This window comes from Vicugna pacos, chromosome 13 (genome assembly GCF_048564905.1).
Source record: "Vicugna pacos chromosome 13, VicPac4, whole genome shotgun sequence".
NCBI classification, from domain to species: Eukaryota; Metazoa; Chordata; class Mammalia; order Artiodactyla; family Camelidae; genus Vicugna; species Vicugna pacos.
This window is the reverse complement of record NC_132999.1, coordinates 10,896,572-10,914,661: the sequence shown is the minus strand read 5'-3', so window position 1 is coordinate 10,914,661 and position 18,090 is coordinate 10,896,572. Positions and strand designations below refer to the sequence as shown.

General features: G+C 41.7%; 2 protein-coding genes across 7 annotated transcripts in view; one reads left to right on the top strand and one right to left on the bottom strand.

The window, feature by feature from the left end:
• AK5 (adenylate kinase 5) overlaps positions 1-7,348 on the top strand; it is a 211,164-nt gene extending 203,816 nt beyond the window's left edge. The window contains exon 14 of the mRNA XM_006205968.3: positions 5,987-7,348. Within this exon, the coding sequence (XP_006206030.2) occupies positions 5,987-6,055 (69 nt within the window). The 3' untranslated portion in view covers positions 6,056-7,348. The remainder of the gene's footprint in view (positions 1-5,986) is intronic.
• A 4,232-nt stretch (positions 7,349-11,580) lies between these two features.
• The window catches only part of ZZZ3 (zinc finger ZZ-type containing 3), an 89,434-nt gene continuing 82,924 nt past the window's right edge, over positions 11,581-18,090 (bottom strand). For all 6 annotated transcript variants that reach the window (XM_072974184.1, XM_072974188.1, XM_072974186.1 and 3 more), the window contains 3 exons: positions 15,786-15,920; positions 13,124-13,224; positions 11,581-12,854 (listed from right to left, as the gene is read on the bottom strand). In XM_072974184.1, coding sequence (XP_072830285.1) covers positions 12,710-12,854; positions 13,124-13,224; positions 15,786-15,920 — 381 coding nt within the window. In that variant the 3' untranslated portion in view covers positions 11,581-12,709. The remainder of the gene's footprint in view (positions 12,855-13,123; positions 13,225-15,785; positions 15,921-18,090) is intronic.

The window sequence follows — 18,090 nt, the reverse complement described above, 5'->3', positions numbered from 1 at the left end:
TTAAAATAGTCTCCATGTGGAAATTAGATGAGATTCGGGAAATGTCCAGGTAACCTCTGGAGAACTGAAGGGGAAGTTTGGAGAGTAGGCGGGAGGACACACACACATGCACACATGCACACATGCACACACACGCACACACACGCACACATGCACACAGAGCTTCTATAGGAAAAAAAGTTGCCCCACTGCCTTTAGAATTTTATTCTCAGAATTTTGGTTCTTGGGCCTAATGAGGGTCCCAGATGAGCGTCATAGATTTCCCAAGGCTGCTTTTTCCATCTGAAAAGACTGATTCTTTGATTTTGTCTCTAAATCTCCTCACGTCCTTGGACTCCGCAAAGCGCACACCACAGCATGTGACTCTGGGTGGCAGTGAGAAGCTTTCTTCTATTTAATTGAATAAATAAAGCCCTGGATTGAAGCCACGAAGCAAACTGAAGAGGGAGGTTTGGGATGGAATTAGAAGCGGGACACGGTCCAGCTGACGCTCCGGGGCATGACTCACTCCTGCAGCCCGGCTCCCGGCTCCCCCCGACGTCAGCCTTGGCCGGAGTGACACAGTCCCACTGATAGCCTCCCACCGCCCAGTCCCAGCCGTCACGGAAAATCCGCTGTCGCCTGTAGGTGCTTGTGCTCATCCACCCTGGTTTCTGCTTTTCCAAGAGAGGATCCCATATCGTTGTACAAAGTTCAGATTGTGGGTCGGCAAATGGGCTCCAAGAACCTATTTCTGCCCCCACAACAGCCCGTTTCGGTGAGGAAGGGAAGAAGGGGTGGGAGAATGAAGATGCTTTCTTCCATTTGACTTCTCTTGTCTTTGCCTGCCTGTCTAGAGCTGAGCTCTGAGGGTGCCAATGCTGAGTAATGGCCTTGTCCTCACGGAGCCTGGCATCCCGCTAGACATGCAGCTATTTGGGGCTTATGATGGGTCGTATCTGGCCAAGAAGTGAGAAGCTGAACATCACTGTTGAATTGCAACCCATTGAAGGTGTTGAAAGAGCCTTTAGTTCATTGTGCTGATAAAAGGGCAAAAAGAACAGTGGAAAGATAGGACGTTGTAATGAACAAATATGTCTTCATCGGAGTCTAAAAGAAATTCTGGATAATGGTCAACCCAAATTGTGTGAATCCGTTGCTGGTGTTACATTGAAGAAACAGGTTATCAATCAACAGGAAAATGGAGAAAAAGAGAGAGGATGTAATAATCAGTGTTCTTTTAAAATAACTTTTTGTACTAATGATGTATCAGTTAAAAGAGAAATGATGACTGTTAGATAGGAGATAAGGATGTGGGAAATAACATGGCTTTCTTTTGGAAGAACGACAAATTTAGAAAAGTGCATGAGGTCGAAGACTGTTGGGTAGTATTGGTTAGAGAAGAATGGGCTGGAGGAGGGAAATGTTCCAGGGCTGGTTAGTAGAAATAGGACATGTTATGTCAGTTAAATGCAAGTAACTAGAGAGGTCAGTTAAGACATTGTGGCTAATGGAGAAATAAAGAGGGAGACTGCAAGACATGGACCACCTTATGAGGACAAGAGAAGTCCCAGAACCAGGTGGGGTTTGTTCAAAGGAAGCAGAGGGTGTAACTAAGCTGAAAGTCCCACTACAGGCTTCCCTCGATTAGGCAATTGTATTATAATGAGAACACTTACAAGCAAATGCAGTAGAAATGACTTGGGGTCAAGTCTAATTAGCTTTCTCCTCTGGGGAAGATCTGGAGTGAACTCTGGGAGGTGTCCATGCCAAGGACAAAGCATTGGACACTAGGACGGAGAACTTGCAAGATGTACCAAAGGGTTGTTGTACTGAGTCTTTGTGCTCAGGGAGCTTCCTGAGGACCAGAGACCTGATGCATCTCCCACTGATGCAGACACAGATAATGCAAATTATAAGCCTAGTGCTTGTGGATTTACGTCTTCTCAGGGCCCTCGCTATAGGGGAGGGAAGCTGAAAGTGTGTGGGGGGAGTTCACAGCTGCTTCCTCTCCTCCCTCCTCCCAGGGTTTGAAAAGACCAGGTCAGGTGACTGCTCAGCAGGGCGGTGGCAGAGGACAGAGAACGAAGGGCTGACACATGCTACAGCGTGGAAGAGCCTTGAAAATGTTAAGTGAAAGAAACCAGTCACAAAAGACTGCATATTACTATTCCATTTATAGAAAATGTCCAGAATAGGCTGATCTATGGAGACACAAGCTCATCCCAACTCATTCTTCCAGCCTCCTCTCCTCATTCTCCTTCCCCCAGCCGAGCTGTTTGTGTGAGATCCTCAAGGAATGACCCACTGCTCCCTGAGAACATCCAGATGCTTTCAGATCTCTGCTCTCTTCCCTGGGGAAGCTCGCATTCTCCTTTATGACTTTCAAGTACAGGTCCATTCCTCCAGGTCCAGCCTTACTGGCAGCACCAAACTCAACTGGACAAACCTGATGCCTCCTGGTCGGAGCCTCATCCCCACCAAGATTCAGACTCAGATTTGGAAACACTTTGTCAGAGCTGGAACCAGACCTGGGGGGTATCAGGTCCTAGTTCAGTCTTCCATGTAGTAGAGGGGGAAGCTGAGGCCCCAGGAGTGCGAGGGGCCGGCCCAGGTCCAGAAGCTCACCAGGGACAGCACCAGGTGTCATCTCTCCTGACACAGTGCTCTTTGCTTCCACGTCACACTTTCTGTTCAATTAAACAACTCTTTATCAAAGATTTTTTAACGTACCTGCGTTTGATCGTATCAACCGATTCCTTAGAACCCTTACCCAGCTCCCCATTATTCTTAGGCAATAGAAGATATAAGCCTCTTTATTGTCAATCTCTGCTTACTAGTCCAGCTTCACTCCTTGCAACTTCCACTCAGTTCAGCCATCCAGACATTTTGAACTGGCGCATGTAGCATAATGTAGTCGACAAGTGCAAGGACTTTGGAGTCAGAGACCTGAGTTTGAACCAAGTCTGTGCCACTTGCTTAGCTGTATGACTGGGAAATTTAATTCATCTTTCAGGGCCTCAGTTTCATCATCTGTGAAATGGGGACAACAATACCTGTGACCTAAGATCATTGTTAGAAATACCTGTTTGCTTAAAAGCACTTATGCTGGGGAGGACGACAAGATGCACAGGGGTGGGAATAAGGGAGCAAGTGAGAAGTGAGAGAGGAGCAGAAATGAGAAGGAGGGAGTGAGGGAGGGAGGTAGTGATGGATGGACTGAGGGAGCGAGCAAAGCAGGGATGGAGGGATGGAGGGGATTGAGAGCAGGCTGGAGGGACGGGGAAGGCAGGGACGTCTAGCAAGGGCAGAGTGAAGCACGGGTGGAAGTGGAAAAAAAATGAATGAGTGAATGGCAGTCATGCCTCATTAGTGGTAAAGTGTATTATTTTAAATGATGATGATGATAATGACTTTCCTCAGGAAACTTCCTGCTCTTCCGAGATTGTGTAAGGTGCCCCTGTTACCCATGGCTCCTCTGCTTGCCTCACAGCAGTGTAAATTCTCATTATGTGTCTCTGCCCTTGAGCTGTGAACTTCTTGAGAGCAGGACAGTTGGGTCTAGTTCAGCGTGGTTTCCCCGGCACATAGTACATGGTTGGTACCCAGGAGATGCTGGATGGTTGAAGGGGAAAGTAAGAAGAGGTGAAGCGCCAAGCAATGTGCTGTGAGGGAGTAAACACGGCAAACTCCCTGCCCTCCAGACGGAGCGCCACCGGCTGGGGAGACGAGCTGGCTGCAGGTGGCTCTTTGACCCTCCTGTAAGGATCAAGTATGGGGGGAAGCAGGGGAGAAGCTTAAAAAATATTTTTCGGTTTTAATTTATTTTTTCCACGTGAGATACATCTTACATACATGAATGCGTGAAAGTAATACCATTTGAAGAATTATAAAATGAACACCGTGTCATCACCATGCAGGTCAAGAAATAGCTGGGATTCCCAGATGCTCCCCACCGTGTCTCTCCCAGTCACATCTCCCTTCTTCTCCCCAAGAAGTAACCACCATCCTGATTTTTATGATAATCATTTCCTGTGGTTTTACAACCTATGTATGGATCTCTAACCAATGTAATTTAGCTTTGCTCATTTTTAAACTTCACATAAATTGAATCATACCATGTGCATATTCTTCTGTAACTTGCTTCTCTCCTTCAGCTTTGTGAGATTAATCCATGCTGTTGGATGTAGCTGTGGGGTTTTTTTTTATTACTATACTATTCCATTATCTGACTAGGACATAGTCATATATATAATCCACCTCCTGTTGATGGACATTTGCAATTTTTCCAGTCTGGGATTATGGCAAACATTCTTGTATCTATTTTCCAGGACATTTAAATGTGCACTTTTTTTTTTTTCTTTCTGAGGGTTCATTTTACCTCTGGAATCCCAAGGGTTGTGAAATTGAAACTAGTTTGCACAAAGAAGCTAGAGAGGAGCTGAAGAAATCACCTAGTGTTTCTCAAAGTGTGGTCCGAGATGACCCACAGCAAAATCATCTGTAGAACTTGTCAAATATGCAGATTGGAAGGCCCAGCCCTAACTTGCCAAATGTGAACCTCTGGAGATGGGGTCTGAAAAAGTTGCATTTTCGCAAGCTCACCACCGCCCCTGGCGTGAGTCTCACTTAGACCAGCAGGCCTCTGCTTTCTCTGATGTTACATGTGTGGTGGGACACATCTCAGTGGCTGGCACAACATTAGGAGATTTTGAGAGGAAAGGGTAGTGGTGCCTTCTTGCCCAGGAAATCGGCTTCCTCTCCTCCCTCTGTCATTGGCTTCTTGTGCTGGTGTGTCAGCCAGTGCAGGAGGACCCTGCCCTGAGCTCGGGGCCCCTGCAAGCCGAGGTCCCAGCTGCAGCTTTCTCCTCCACAGCCGACCCTCAGCCCCCAGCCTCGCCCTCTTCCCACCCTGCTCCAAACGCTCCGGAGCACTCAGAAGTCTCACTTCAACTCAGTCTTCCTGTGGCCTGTAACAATACTTTAGTTACCTCAATAAGGCATCTAGTTTTTGTTGTGGTTGTTGTTTTAAATCTCTTTTTTCCCTACGAGTAGTTTTAGGCTCGCGGCAAAATTGAGCGTACAGAGTTCTCATCTACCCCTGTCCCCAGAGACATGCAACTCCCCCCACTGTCAACATCCCACACTAGCACGGCTGCTGCCATCGACACATTACCACCCGAAGTCCATAGTTCACAGTAGGGTTCATTCTTGGTGTTGCATTCTTTGGGTTTTGAAAAATGTACAATGACATGTATCCACCATTATAGCATCACACAGGATAGTCTCCTACCATAAAAGTCCTGTGTTCCCCCGTCCGTTCTTCTCTCCGCCCAACTCCTGATCGTTTTCACTCTCTTCATAGTTTTGCCATTTTCCCATTGTCACATGGTAGGTAGCCTTTTGAGACTGGCTTCTTTCACTTAGTGACATGCATTTAAGTTTCCTGCATGTCTGTGCATAGCCTGATAGCTCATTGCTTTTGAGCACTAAGCAATATCCAACTGTCTGGATGTACTGCAGTTTATCCACTCACGTAATAAAGGACATCCTGGTTGCTTCCAAGTTTTAGCAATCATAAATAAAGCTCCTATACACAGGTTTTGTGTGGACATAAGTTTTCTACTCCTTTGGGTACATATTAATCCAGCACAAATTGCTGGATCCTATACTAACATGTAAGAAACTGCTAAACTGTCTTCCAGAGTGGTGGTACCTTTTTGCATTCCCATCAGCAAAGAATGAGAGCCCCTGTTGCTCCATACCCCCACCAGCATTTGATGATGTGCTTTACATTTTGGCCATTCTAACAGGTGTGTAGTGGTATCTCTTGTTTTAATTAGGCACCTAGTTCTTCAACTAGTCTTTTCTCTGTGGTTTTGGAGCGCTGTGTTTTAAAATTTTTTACAGCAAGTTATAAACAGGTGATCTTTATTATTAAAAGTGGTCTTATTTACAAAGATTTCTTAAGACGAATTTTCTTTTTTCTTTTTCCTTTTAAACATAGATCAATGCTGAGGGGACACCAGAGGAAGTTTTTCTTCAACTCTGCACAGCTATTGACTCCATTTTCTGAAGGCAAAAATGCATGTGTGTTAAGGAGAATGAAGACAGAAGAATATTAAAAGGTTCATCTCGTAACAGTGTTACAACTTAAACCTTTTGTGTCCTGCCCCGCCGCCCTCCAAATCCTGACATTGCCATTTGCTTCCCAGCTTGACCTGACAGGTGTCTGGAAACCATGCATGGTGTATTTGGTATTACTCGACCTTGTCTTCATAAGTCAGGCAGCTGTCTGCACTCACAGCACGCACACCTTCCTGTCACCTCAGAGCTGCATTAGGATGTGAACAGCAGTGCAGTGCATTGCCCGTCTGTGTCAGCTGTGCCTTCAGGACTTGCTAGAGTCTGATCATTTGGTTCTACTTTCATCAAATAGGGAGTTCGCCTCCCTAGCGCCCCAGCACATCTTCCCTCCTCTCCCCAAGCTCTGTGTGCCGTTAGGTGACGAAGGCCCTTAAGAAGGGGGGGCAGGCCTGGGCATCTTCCTTGGAGAGCTGTTTGTTTCAAGTCTCATCCAGCTCCGAGCCAGAGTGACTGGGTTGACAAAGACAAAACTACTTGCTGATGAGAAATGTGATTAAATCTGAAAAATGTGAGAAATTTTTTAAATGTGAAATTGTAGCTTTTGCAAGATAGCAAAATCCAGACTAGTCACCAATAACATTTCTCTATCCATTTCTATGAAACCGGCTACTTGGAATATTGTCACACTGGCTAGGAGAACAAATCAGATAAATTGTTGGGCCTCTTCTATACGTGGTGGTGTATTTTGGGAATTATGCATTAATACCAATGACCAAACATAATTTAAAAGTATGAAGTGACTTGCTACTGCATTCACTGTTCTGATGTCAACTTACGGTTTTGGTTTGATCACTTATTTATCTGTTGCCAAACGAGTAAGAGATACAGTAATAAAACTGACGGTGGTGGGAGAGGCACGGCAGTACACGGTGTTTAACGGATTCCAGTGCGTTATTTGTTCCATACAGGCTTTTGCAGGGTTTTGCAAACCTTATCATAACCACATGTAAAACTGTGTTTCCTTGAATCAAACCAGTGAAGTTTGGGTTCTCTTTTGTGCTGTCAGTTGCCAAATCAGATAGATATTCTACTGGGATAACTGCATCTTCCGTCACATCCAGTCACTACAAAAGACCTTGGTTTCAGTTTGCATGATTTTTTTTTTCCTTTAATGGTTGTGCAGATAAGGCTCCATTTCTGGGACAGAACTGTATTTTCAAAGTTCTTTTTTTTTTCTCTTGAAATGGATATGTACAAATAAAATAAATGGAACACAGGATAACTCTTTTTCTATTTATTCGTAACTCACATCATTCTGGAAAGCATTTGAAGCCTTATTCCAAACAGAATTAGAAGCAAACACAGTAGTAGTTGAGATTTATGATAAGTTCATCTGGTTTTGATTTTGGCCATAGATCAGTTTTGAGCTATACAGAGAGAACTCTCAATGTGTTCATGATACATGGTAATTTTCATATTTCCTTTTACTCTAGCAATCATTCTGAAACAGCAATGTCAGTGTTTGCTAAAGGAGAAATTAAATTTCTTTGGTTACAATTATGCTCCTATTAACAAAAAGGGGCACGTTCCTACAACTCACACAGTTGTCAAATACTTTATTACAACCCCAAGTTGTCACACTCTCCATGCCGGAGCACAAGGAGTATTTAAGCAAATTAGAAAAAGAGAATTGCAGGATGAAAACTGTCGGTTGTGCCAGAAAACACAAAATGACTCTTTGTAGGGTTTAACGTTCTTTAAACACATACCACACACTGGCACACACAGTCCCTGCCCGCCACAGCTCTGACAGCACAGCAGGCAGGCCCGGCCACGGCTTCAGTGGCTGCAGCTGGCTGCCCTCTTGAAAGAACTCAGCCCAGGGGCCGATGGCTTTGTATCTAGAGGTGCAGTCAGGTCTTCGACAGAACCGCTAAAACACGCTGACTGATTTGAATGGCTTGACACACGACATCACTACTTTAAAGTCATACAGGATTTTAAAGCAGGTAAGGACCTTAGAGGTCTCTGCCTCACAGAAGACCTTGTGCTGTAGGTAGAAGACATCAGAACACAATCCAGACTCCTTTGCGATGATGTGCGTTGAGGGCCTCACCTGATCTGCCCTGTGCCCTCTCACCAGCCACCACCGCTCTCCTCTTGCTCATTTGACTCGAGCTACAACGGCCCTCTCGGCGTTGCCTGAACGCGCCTCGCTCTCTGCTGGGTCAGGGTCCTCGCCCTTGCTAACCTTCTGCCTCTTCCTCCAGATTATCCACAAGGCTAATTCCCTCACTCCGTTCAGGTCTCTGTTCAGATTCACCCTTGTCATTGAGGGGTCCTTTGACTGTTCCTTCTCAAATGGCACACTGGTCCCGATTGTTCCATCATTTTTCTTCAGGCGTTAGTTTTCTTCACAGCATTTCTCTGTTTCTGCCTAAAATTACATGGTATTTATTTACTTGTTTACTGCTGGTCTTTGGCACTAGACTAGAAGCTTCAGAAGGGCAAGGCTTTGTATCCTCAGCTCCACACACAGCAATTACAGTGGAGAGCAAACATTTAAATCCTCTAAACCCTAGTTCTCATCTGTACAGCAGAGGTCACAATAGAGGCAACCTCATAGAGGTGTTGTGAGGACTAGACGGGTTAGTAACACATGCACATCCTCTGCTAGCTCCTGGTGCTCAATAAAAGGCGGTTCTGTGTTAACATATCGAGTGTCTCACTTCCTCAATAGAGACTAGGACCCAGACTTTCCATGCTTGTGCCCTTCCCATCACTCTCATAGCGTGGCAGAGAATTAGATACATGGCCTAACTAGGGTCCCAGAGAAACCCAAAATCCCTGCCACCCAGGTTTGAGCCGCATCCTCCAGGAGAGGGAGGGTGCAATTCTGCAGGCCTCCCAGAGCCCTGTAAGTGAGATCTGCTGAGGCAAAGCCTCTAAGGGTCCCACAGACGCACTCAGAGACACACTTAGACACAGGTGGTTTCTCTAACTTCCTGGAGGAAAAAATGTAACTCACCAAAACACTGGGCCTACTACCAGTAAATATTTATTGAGAATCTATTAAGAGCCAGATCCTAGGGATACAGATCAACATGGATGGTCTCCATCCTCATGGAGCTAAATGACACCACGCTCAAAAATTCATTTAATCAGTCACTTGAACTGTTGGGGGGGATTTTTTTTTCTGGGATCATATAAACAGGAGCACATTTTTCATCAAGATATGAAATTTAAAAAACACTTTAGAGTCTAAAAAGGACAGTATCTCCATAACCTTGTAGAAAAACCTACTTGTTACCTGGAGACATTCCATTCCATCCAGCGTACCCAGAACAATGGCCTTCGGACTTTGTTACCCACAGTAAGAAATACAGTTTATACAGCATGCTGCTCTTATATGTGTAACTAAAAAAGAAACTTCACGAAGTATTTATCTTACTACATGCCATATACTATTTTCTCCATGTCATTAAAAAATGTTCCTCATACCTCAGTAAATTGTTGTGTTCTGCAATTTAATTTAAACAAAAGGGAAAGGCGGAGAAAAATGGACAAGGCATACGATTAGGTTAAGTGAGAATCAACAAACATGCACGGAAACAAATCCTGCCTGGGGCAGGAGACCCGCACCTTAGCCCCCAGCTTTGCCTAAAGCCCCACAACCACGTGTTTGCTGTCAGATTAGAAGATGTAAATTACAGCTTCTGTGTGTTTTCCTAATTCACCGTGGGGCGGGCCATTTCCGCGCCTTCCCCGCACGCACAGGTATACGTCTCTGTTCTGAGCCACAAAACTGCACGTGTCTAGGATGAATACCACTCTAGAAAAAGGGACTGAAAAGCAACACTTCCTGCACACCTCAGCGACCCTGACACCAAAGGAATATTCTTGCTCGGGGAACAGGGAAGTTAGGCAGGTCCTGGCTCTGGGGCAATCTGTTCAGGTTAAAATCCAGGCAGCACCACTCTACTATGTGCCCCTGAGCAAGTTATTTAACCTCTCTGGCTAGATTCTCTCACATGAAAACAGGATACTAAATGAACCTGCCTCATAAGGTTATGAGAATTAAATCCGTTACTACTATATGCTCGCTTGGCTCATCGCAAGCGCTCTGTAAGTGTTTGCTATTATTCTTACTGCACATCACACCAACCACACCCCCCAAAATCTAAACCTTAAAGCAGTGATTTTAGATGTTATTAAAAGTTCCTTCAGTTCCTACCAAATAACTTGAGCACAGTATTTCAGCAAGTACAACGGACGCAATGAGTACTACGAGATACGTGATGCTTTAACAGTAGGTCTACGTCGTCTTTTACAGCCAACGCCTCTGTGTAGGGGATGGAGGGCCCACTTGCAAATGACAGCCCTGTGCATTCCTGCAGACCTCCAATCAAAACACCACCACATATTTCCAAGACTACTACCCTTTTAGAGCATGAGCTCTATTTGTTTGGAGCTGAAAAATGCAAAATAAACACATCTCTGCCCAAACAGAAAATAATCCTCTTTGCCATTCAAAATTCTCAAACTCTTTGCCCTTAAAAAATACATTTAAGTGGATTTAGTATGTCTATTCTATTTTTACAACAATTGTATCACTCTTTCAAAGCATACTTCGTACTTCATGGGATGTTTGAATGGATCTGAATGGTCCTCCAAAACGGACTTTGTATTATTTCTATGCAAACACAGAAGTTTACAGAAGTTACCATCAAATTGCTACTATCTTAACTACAAGTTGAAGGTAGACCTTCTGGCATAGTCTGAATATTCATGGTTCCCCTCTTCTTCCTCCCAACTAGTAATTCTAGGATGAGAAGTCTAACACAAGACTTCCTTTTCTCCCTGATGTGATACATTTTATCAAAACCATCAGTAATCTTTAAACAAATACATTACTTAAAAATTCTCATTTTTCTAACAGTTAAGATTACACTATTCTCAATTTAAAAAATTCAGGGTGATTTTAGTTCCCTACAATGTACTGAAGAGAACTGGTAAATAATGTTCATTTGATTTAAAGTTGGAAAAAAACAGGAGACTCTAAAAATTGGGTCAGTATACTAGTCACTCTTAGAATATTTATGCTGTCTTTTCCATTAGTCAATATAATTTCCAGTGAATACTGTGATTTTTCAAAAACCCCTTGTTTAAATTAAATATGTGGGAATGAGAGTAAAAATTTTCAACTTATGTTTAGTTTTTACATTCGGACATTAACAATTGCCTTTTTCTTTAACCATGGTATGTGGAGGTTTTTCTTTTTTCTTTTTTTTGTAACCTAGTTTAATTTAGTGTTTCAGCAAACATACTAAGTGAAAACATTACCATCTTTTACAGAGCTTCTAAAGTTCATTATCTTTTCCATCATATAGTCCTTACTCTTTTTAAAGGACAGACAGGTAAAACAAACCCTTTTAAAAAAATGTTTTTTTGGCTTAAACAATAGTGAAAAAAAAATCCAAAATCTAAACAAAGGAAGTCACAACAAGCATTCTATAATATAAACAGACAGTATCCACATAGTTTATTTCTCACAGTTCTCCTGACAAATGAACATTATTCAAGAACATACTGTATACACAGATAAGAAGAAACATACAAAATGTTTTAAATGATGCACAACAAAATCCAGCAGTATAAAAGAATGCATGTGAACTCTTGCTCACTGCACAGACTAAATTTAATCACTTGTTTAAATAGTAATAAAAATACAATCTTTTATGGATCTTGTGCAGACTACAAAAGAGGGAAATTATTACCATATATATGATTTTTATATTAGGCAGTTTTCTTCGATGAGTTGCACTGACAACTCCAAATACAGAGGCAGAAGGCTGTGTATTTTAAAGGAATTAATGTTTTGAATTAGAGACTTTACACAGTTACCACCACTGGCACTTTCACCGTAGTTTGAACACATCACATGATCATCTTATATAACATCACATTTAAAAAATATATCTGAGTGACAACTTTGTAACATTCACACACCATGAGCTGGTTAAGGAAGCAATGCCACACAGCTGCCTCCTGTAGTGCTTCGCTGTTGGTAATACGGACAGTTCACTGTGGTTAAAAGAAATTAGACATCAATATGGTCAAGCAGCTCCAATTTACTGAAGGCCACCAGTGGCCACCACTGGACAGTGAGTTCCTTTAAAGTGTGCATGTCCTAGAAGCAAACACCACCATTGGTTAAAACGTCGTCTAAAGAAGTCAGCTTCTGTGCTGAAAGCTATTTTCACAAAACTGAAAGCTACTAAAGTGTTTGAATATAAATACTTTGTCTTCTCGTTAGCATATTTACGACCAAGTTCTCTGAAACCTTTGGAACTTGCTCTCGTTTCCATCTCACCCATTTAAGATCGCCACCTAAAAGGCTTCAGAGGTGGCGGTGAGAAACTCACCAGGGAAACCCCTTCCTCACCAGGAATGTTCAGCTGCTGAACAGTGATCTAGAGCCACAACGGTGCGGAGCTGGACTTGACGAGAACACTCAGGAAGCTGTCATGCCGTGAGTGTCGTTTCAGGGAAAGCAGAGAACCTTTCCAAACTGTGCACATAATTCACAGTGATACCATTGCTATGTGTTGAAGAGGACTAGTATATGGTGTTCTCGTCCATGTCATCTGTTTGCTGGAAAGTAGTTTGGGTCAAGGTAATTATAACTGGTGCCCTGGGACACACAGTAGTCTCTGTCTAGGAACGTCTCTGACCTATACACAGGTTCTAGTTGGTGATCTTCCTTGTGAATATCTGTCTCATGGAGGCTGCAAAGAAAACACAAAGACAAACACATCATTACATGGCACTGGATGCATTCTGGTCTAGATACTATGAAACTTCCTCAAAATCTCTAATGGAAAATCACTTGAGACATGGTATGATTAAGGAAAATCTTAACTTTCTATAACAGCAAAGTTTAATCCCACTAAGTGTGGTGATTTTCTAAGAAGTTTAGAAATCAAATTCACTAGTGACTGAAAAGCTCTTATCAAAATTAAAGGGGAAAAAAAAAGACAGTGCAGAAAACACTTACCAATCTGAACAAGAATCACAGAAATCCAAAGACATTTCTGGGGGGCAATCCTGGCAGTGCCACCGAACACCCTGGATAGGTTCTATGCCACAGCTATCACACTATTAAAGGTTCAGAGAGAAAACGTGTTACGCTCTTTTGCTACCAAACTTGTTTATTTCCCGCTGGGCAACACATATTGTGCCCAGAGACACCCTCTCCTCTTTCCCCAGGCACGAGATAGTGGTGTAACACAAAAATGGTTGTAGGTTAGATATGATCTCTAGCAGACTAGCTGAAATTCTATCCATTCAAGATTGAGCTACAATACAGAGGGGCAAGAGAAATATCATAATGCATAACATTCAATATGCTTTTTTTTTGAATCTTAAGTAAACAATTTTCAAACTTGAGCATTTGATTATCAGTAGCTATTTACTTGAAAGGCACCTCGCACCAGTGTACAATGACTGTGACTGAGAACCACTGACTTAATACCATAGTTAGAACTACTGAAATACGTTACAGAACTATTTAAAACAGGCTATCACAGCTAACACACACCCAAGTGAATATAAAATCTTTTCTGAACTTTCACCTTACTGAATTACTCTCCAAAGCCTTAAAGGTTCCTAACAACCAATGCCCACCATGAAGAAAAGGCAGATTTAGCTCTTTCTCGGTGCTGTGGCATTGTGGTAGCCCTCTGTGTCTGTGCAATCTTGGAAATCAAAGTAATTCTCATTTCTAGTTTCTTTGATCATTAGGCCAACTAGAGTGGCTGACAGACTGGCAAACAAGCCACAGCTGGGTCTTGCAACAAAATTATGAGACGTGGACAGTTTCCTCTTGAAAAGACAGAGCTGTCAACTAGGAAACTCTTTAATGGAGAAGCAGAGACGATCAAGAGAAAAAAATCGTTTAATATAGTCTGGCTAATGGCCACTCCAGAGGATCAGAGGTATAAGAATTTCGTTTAAATTTCAGTTTATCAGGTCACAGCACACATCAGTATTTTTATGTATACCACCATCAGCAAATCTGTAGTTCATGGTCTCAATTTTACTTCCTGTAATCTCATTCAGTACAGCCAATTCTCATGCCTAAGTGCTTCTCAAACCTGTCAATCTCTATTTCCACAGCCACCAGTCAAGTTTAGGAGGTTATTATCTTTTATCTAAATTAACCAAAAAAAATCTCTAGCCAGTCTCCCTGCTTCCAGCCTTGCTTTCTTCCTATCCACTTTCCATACTAAGGCCAGAGTGATCTTTTCCCTCCTTCACTTAATTTTTCTCAAATCACATTTAAAAAAAATATATCAGTAAGTTATTATTTAAAAAAATATAACAATAAAGGAGTCAGAGATTAAGAGTTATCCACCCTAAAACCCACTGCCTTCTTCCTAAGGGTTGCGTAGTTAAAGAAATTAGAATGATCTTTCCAAAATGCAAATTTCATGTTACTCTCTGCTTAAAATCTGTCAGTGGTTCTCCAACATTTTTTAAAAGAGTTTAAACTCTTTAGCAAAATTTCCAAGGCAATGAAGAATAGCCTCTTACTACTCTCCAGTATGAACACTAGCCGTACACGACCATTTTACATACTTAACTTCTCTACGTTCCTTATGAGATGAAAACAGAGTCGGTGAGCCCGTCTCGTTCACTGCTGAGTCCCTAGCACCTAGCAAAGCGCCCGGAACACAAGGGGCGTTTCAACAGTTTGCAGAATGAATAAATGTATTTCTACTAGCCTCTGAAAAAACAGCAGAGATAACAGAATCTAAGAGGGGAACGAAATTTCTGATCCATGAACAACAGCAACAAGGAAATAAATAGTTCTATGGACAAATGGATGAAGAAACTGTGAGAGAGAGAGAGAGAGGGAGAGAGAGAGAGAGATACACATACACGCACACACACATAAAACTCACCACACTGGAATATTATTCAGACATAAAACAGAAAGAAATCTTGCCACTTGTGACAACATAGATGGAACCTAGGGGACATTATGCTAAATGAAATAAGCCAGACACAAAGACAAATGTTATAAGATGACACTCAAATATGGAATCTAAAAAAGTCAAATTCATAGAAGTAGAGAGTCAGGATGGTGGTTGCCCAGAGAGAGGGGGGAATGTTGGTCAAAGGGTACAAACTTTCAGTTATAAGATGACCAAGTTCTGAAGATCTAACGTACAGCTTGGGAATTACAGTTAATACTGCACTGCATACTTGAAATCTGCTACTAGAGCAGATGCTAAGTACTCTCACCTCAAGAAAAAACAAAGAACAACAACAAAAGAAAACTGAATTAGTTATACCTTAAATTTTTATATACCTTAAATATATACAATTTTTATTTGCCAGTTATACTTCAGTTAAGTTGGGGGTGGGAGGTGGGGGGGGAGAAGAGCTAAAGACAAACTTCTCATCCCATATTTCACCTCAAAGGGTACCTGTATACTCTGTATACAGAAGACTGTCTTCTCTCTACTGAATCATAAACCACTGGACATCAGTAACTGTGGCATGCTACCTTGCGAAAACGAACAGGACAAGAGCTAAACTTACTGACTTTAACCTGTAGGCTTGGAAGTTGTGGAGTTTAAAGCTCTGAAACACCTTAAGTGTCTTATCACCCTTTCAAAAGTTAAATGAATAGAAAAATTAGGTAGAATTACCTTGAAGCCCACATGTTGCACAAATCCACTTTCAGCTTGCATTTGCTGAAGTTTCTGTTTCTTTAACTTTTTAAACTGTAATAGTTCCTTATATTCAGGTAAATTCCTATACATAATAGGAATACTTTCTTCATCCTATTGAACAGAGCAAAACACAACACAAAAATGTTAGTTTGATAATTAAAATGAACTAGGTATAAGAAATTCCGATAAAGAATATTTTTCTGTTTGACAAGATTATTTTTCACACTTAAGGTACCTTCACCTTTTAGGGCTCAGAGAAAATCAGCTCTGCTATCAGCAATACTAATACTGGATTAATACTTTTTGAGGGCTTCTTAATGCAACAGTAAGACTGAACCGTACTAGGCAACTTCATAATGCAAGTGCCAGGAGAACAAGGCATGGCTCACACTTCTGTCATAAACTAATGCAGACTCAACCCCATCGCAACAAGTTCACGGCTACTTGAAAGACTCCTTATAATCTTCCTGATCTGCAGGAAGCTCCTCTTCTCCAATCTAGCAGGTTTTTTTATGCTTCCTCAGGTAAATACGACATTTCCTTAACAATAAGCAAAACAATCTCTGTTCTGCTTTCTGCTCAGTACTCCCAATGATCAAGGCAGCACATTCCTGTCTTACTCAAATGGATGAACTTAAGTTACAAAGATGATAATTTAGAATAGAATGTAAAGGAAAGAACAGTAAAAACTATACAAATAAATGAAGTTGAAGTTGACAGATGAATCACTCACTAACTGCTTCCTATTCTCCCAATTTATCTGCGCTATGCTACCCAGGATCCACTTCTTTCCTTTGCTACCTCATGACTGACCCCGTGGTCACTAGTTTCCACAACCCTCCTAAAAGCATCCCCAACTCATTGACCTCGCGTTCCACCAGCTCCCAATCCCGGACCAGACAACCCCTGCGCCTCCCATTCTTCCTGCTCTCCATGTTAGGTATCGTTAACTACTGTGTTTATTTTATACCAAGGAAACTGACATTTATAGAAATTAAACATCTGCCCAAGGTCACATAGTTAATTAGTTGCAGAGTCAAGCGATGTGAACCCAGATTTGTCTATTAACTAACTCCTTACACACTTAGGAGCCCAAGGCCTAAATGTAAGTGTTATCCTTAATTTTTCAGTCTTATATCTAATACAACAAATTGTCAGGACTTAATACTTTCTAAAATCTCTCTCAAGTCAGTGCTCTATGGCATCCATTTTCTCCTCTATCCCCACCATTGCTAAAAATGGCTTCCTGACTGTCTACACTGTCAAGTCCAAAGTCCTCGACTAGATAAAGATTCTTCACAATTTCACACTTTACTACTTTATCTCCCACTGTCTTTCATCCATTTCAGATTCTTGTCATCTAAACATCTTACAGTTACCGCCTTCCCACTGTTACCACTGAGAAAGCCAATCTAAGTAGTGTCATAAATATTACACTAATAAATATGATGTGACTAAAATAATTAAATGTTGTAAAAATGCTGTATAATAAAATTTATTAAGTTTAATATTTTAGGCAAATACAAAGAGTACAAACTCTGCTAAATTTTTTAATCTGCATTTTAAGTCTAAGGATATTATTAAATTTATAGTCAACACAACTAAGATTAAGAAAAGTTAAAACACTTCACACTCAGTCAGATGGCTACTATCAAAAGGGAAAAAAACAGAAAATAACAGTGTTGGAAAGCATGTAGAGAAACTGAATCTTTTATATACTGTTGATGAGAATGTAAAATGTAGGAATTATGGAAAACAGTACTGTGGTTGCTCAAAAACTGAAACACAGAATTACCACATGATCCAGCAATTCCACTTCTGGGTATATACCCAAAAGAACTGAGAGCAGGGCCTCAGAAAGATATTTGTAAATCCATGTTTACAGCAGCATTAGTCACAGTAGACAAAAAGGCAGAAGCAACCCAAGTGTTCACCGACAGAAGAATGGATACATAAAGTGTGACATACAGACACAATGAAATACTATTTGGCCTTAAAATAGAAGGAGACTGCGACAGGTTACAAGATGAACTTTGCCTGGGAGGTATATGCATGCAATCATATTATGCTAAGTGATATAAATCAGCCACAAAAGAACAAAATCTGAATGATTCTACCTATATGAGGTTTCCAGAGTATTCAAGAAAAGACAGAATGTGGAATGGCAGCTGCCAGGGGCTGGAAGGAGGAGTGGGGAAATGATGCTTACTGGTCGTAGAGTTTCAGTTCTGCAAGTGAAGAATTCTGAAGACTGGTAGCTCAATAACGTAAATGTATTTAA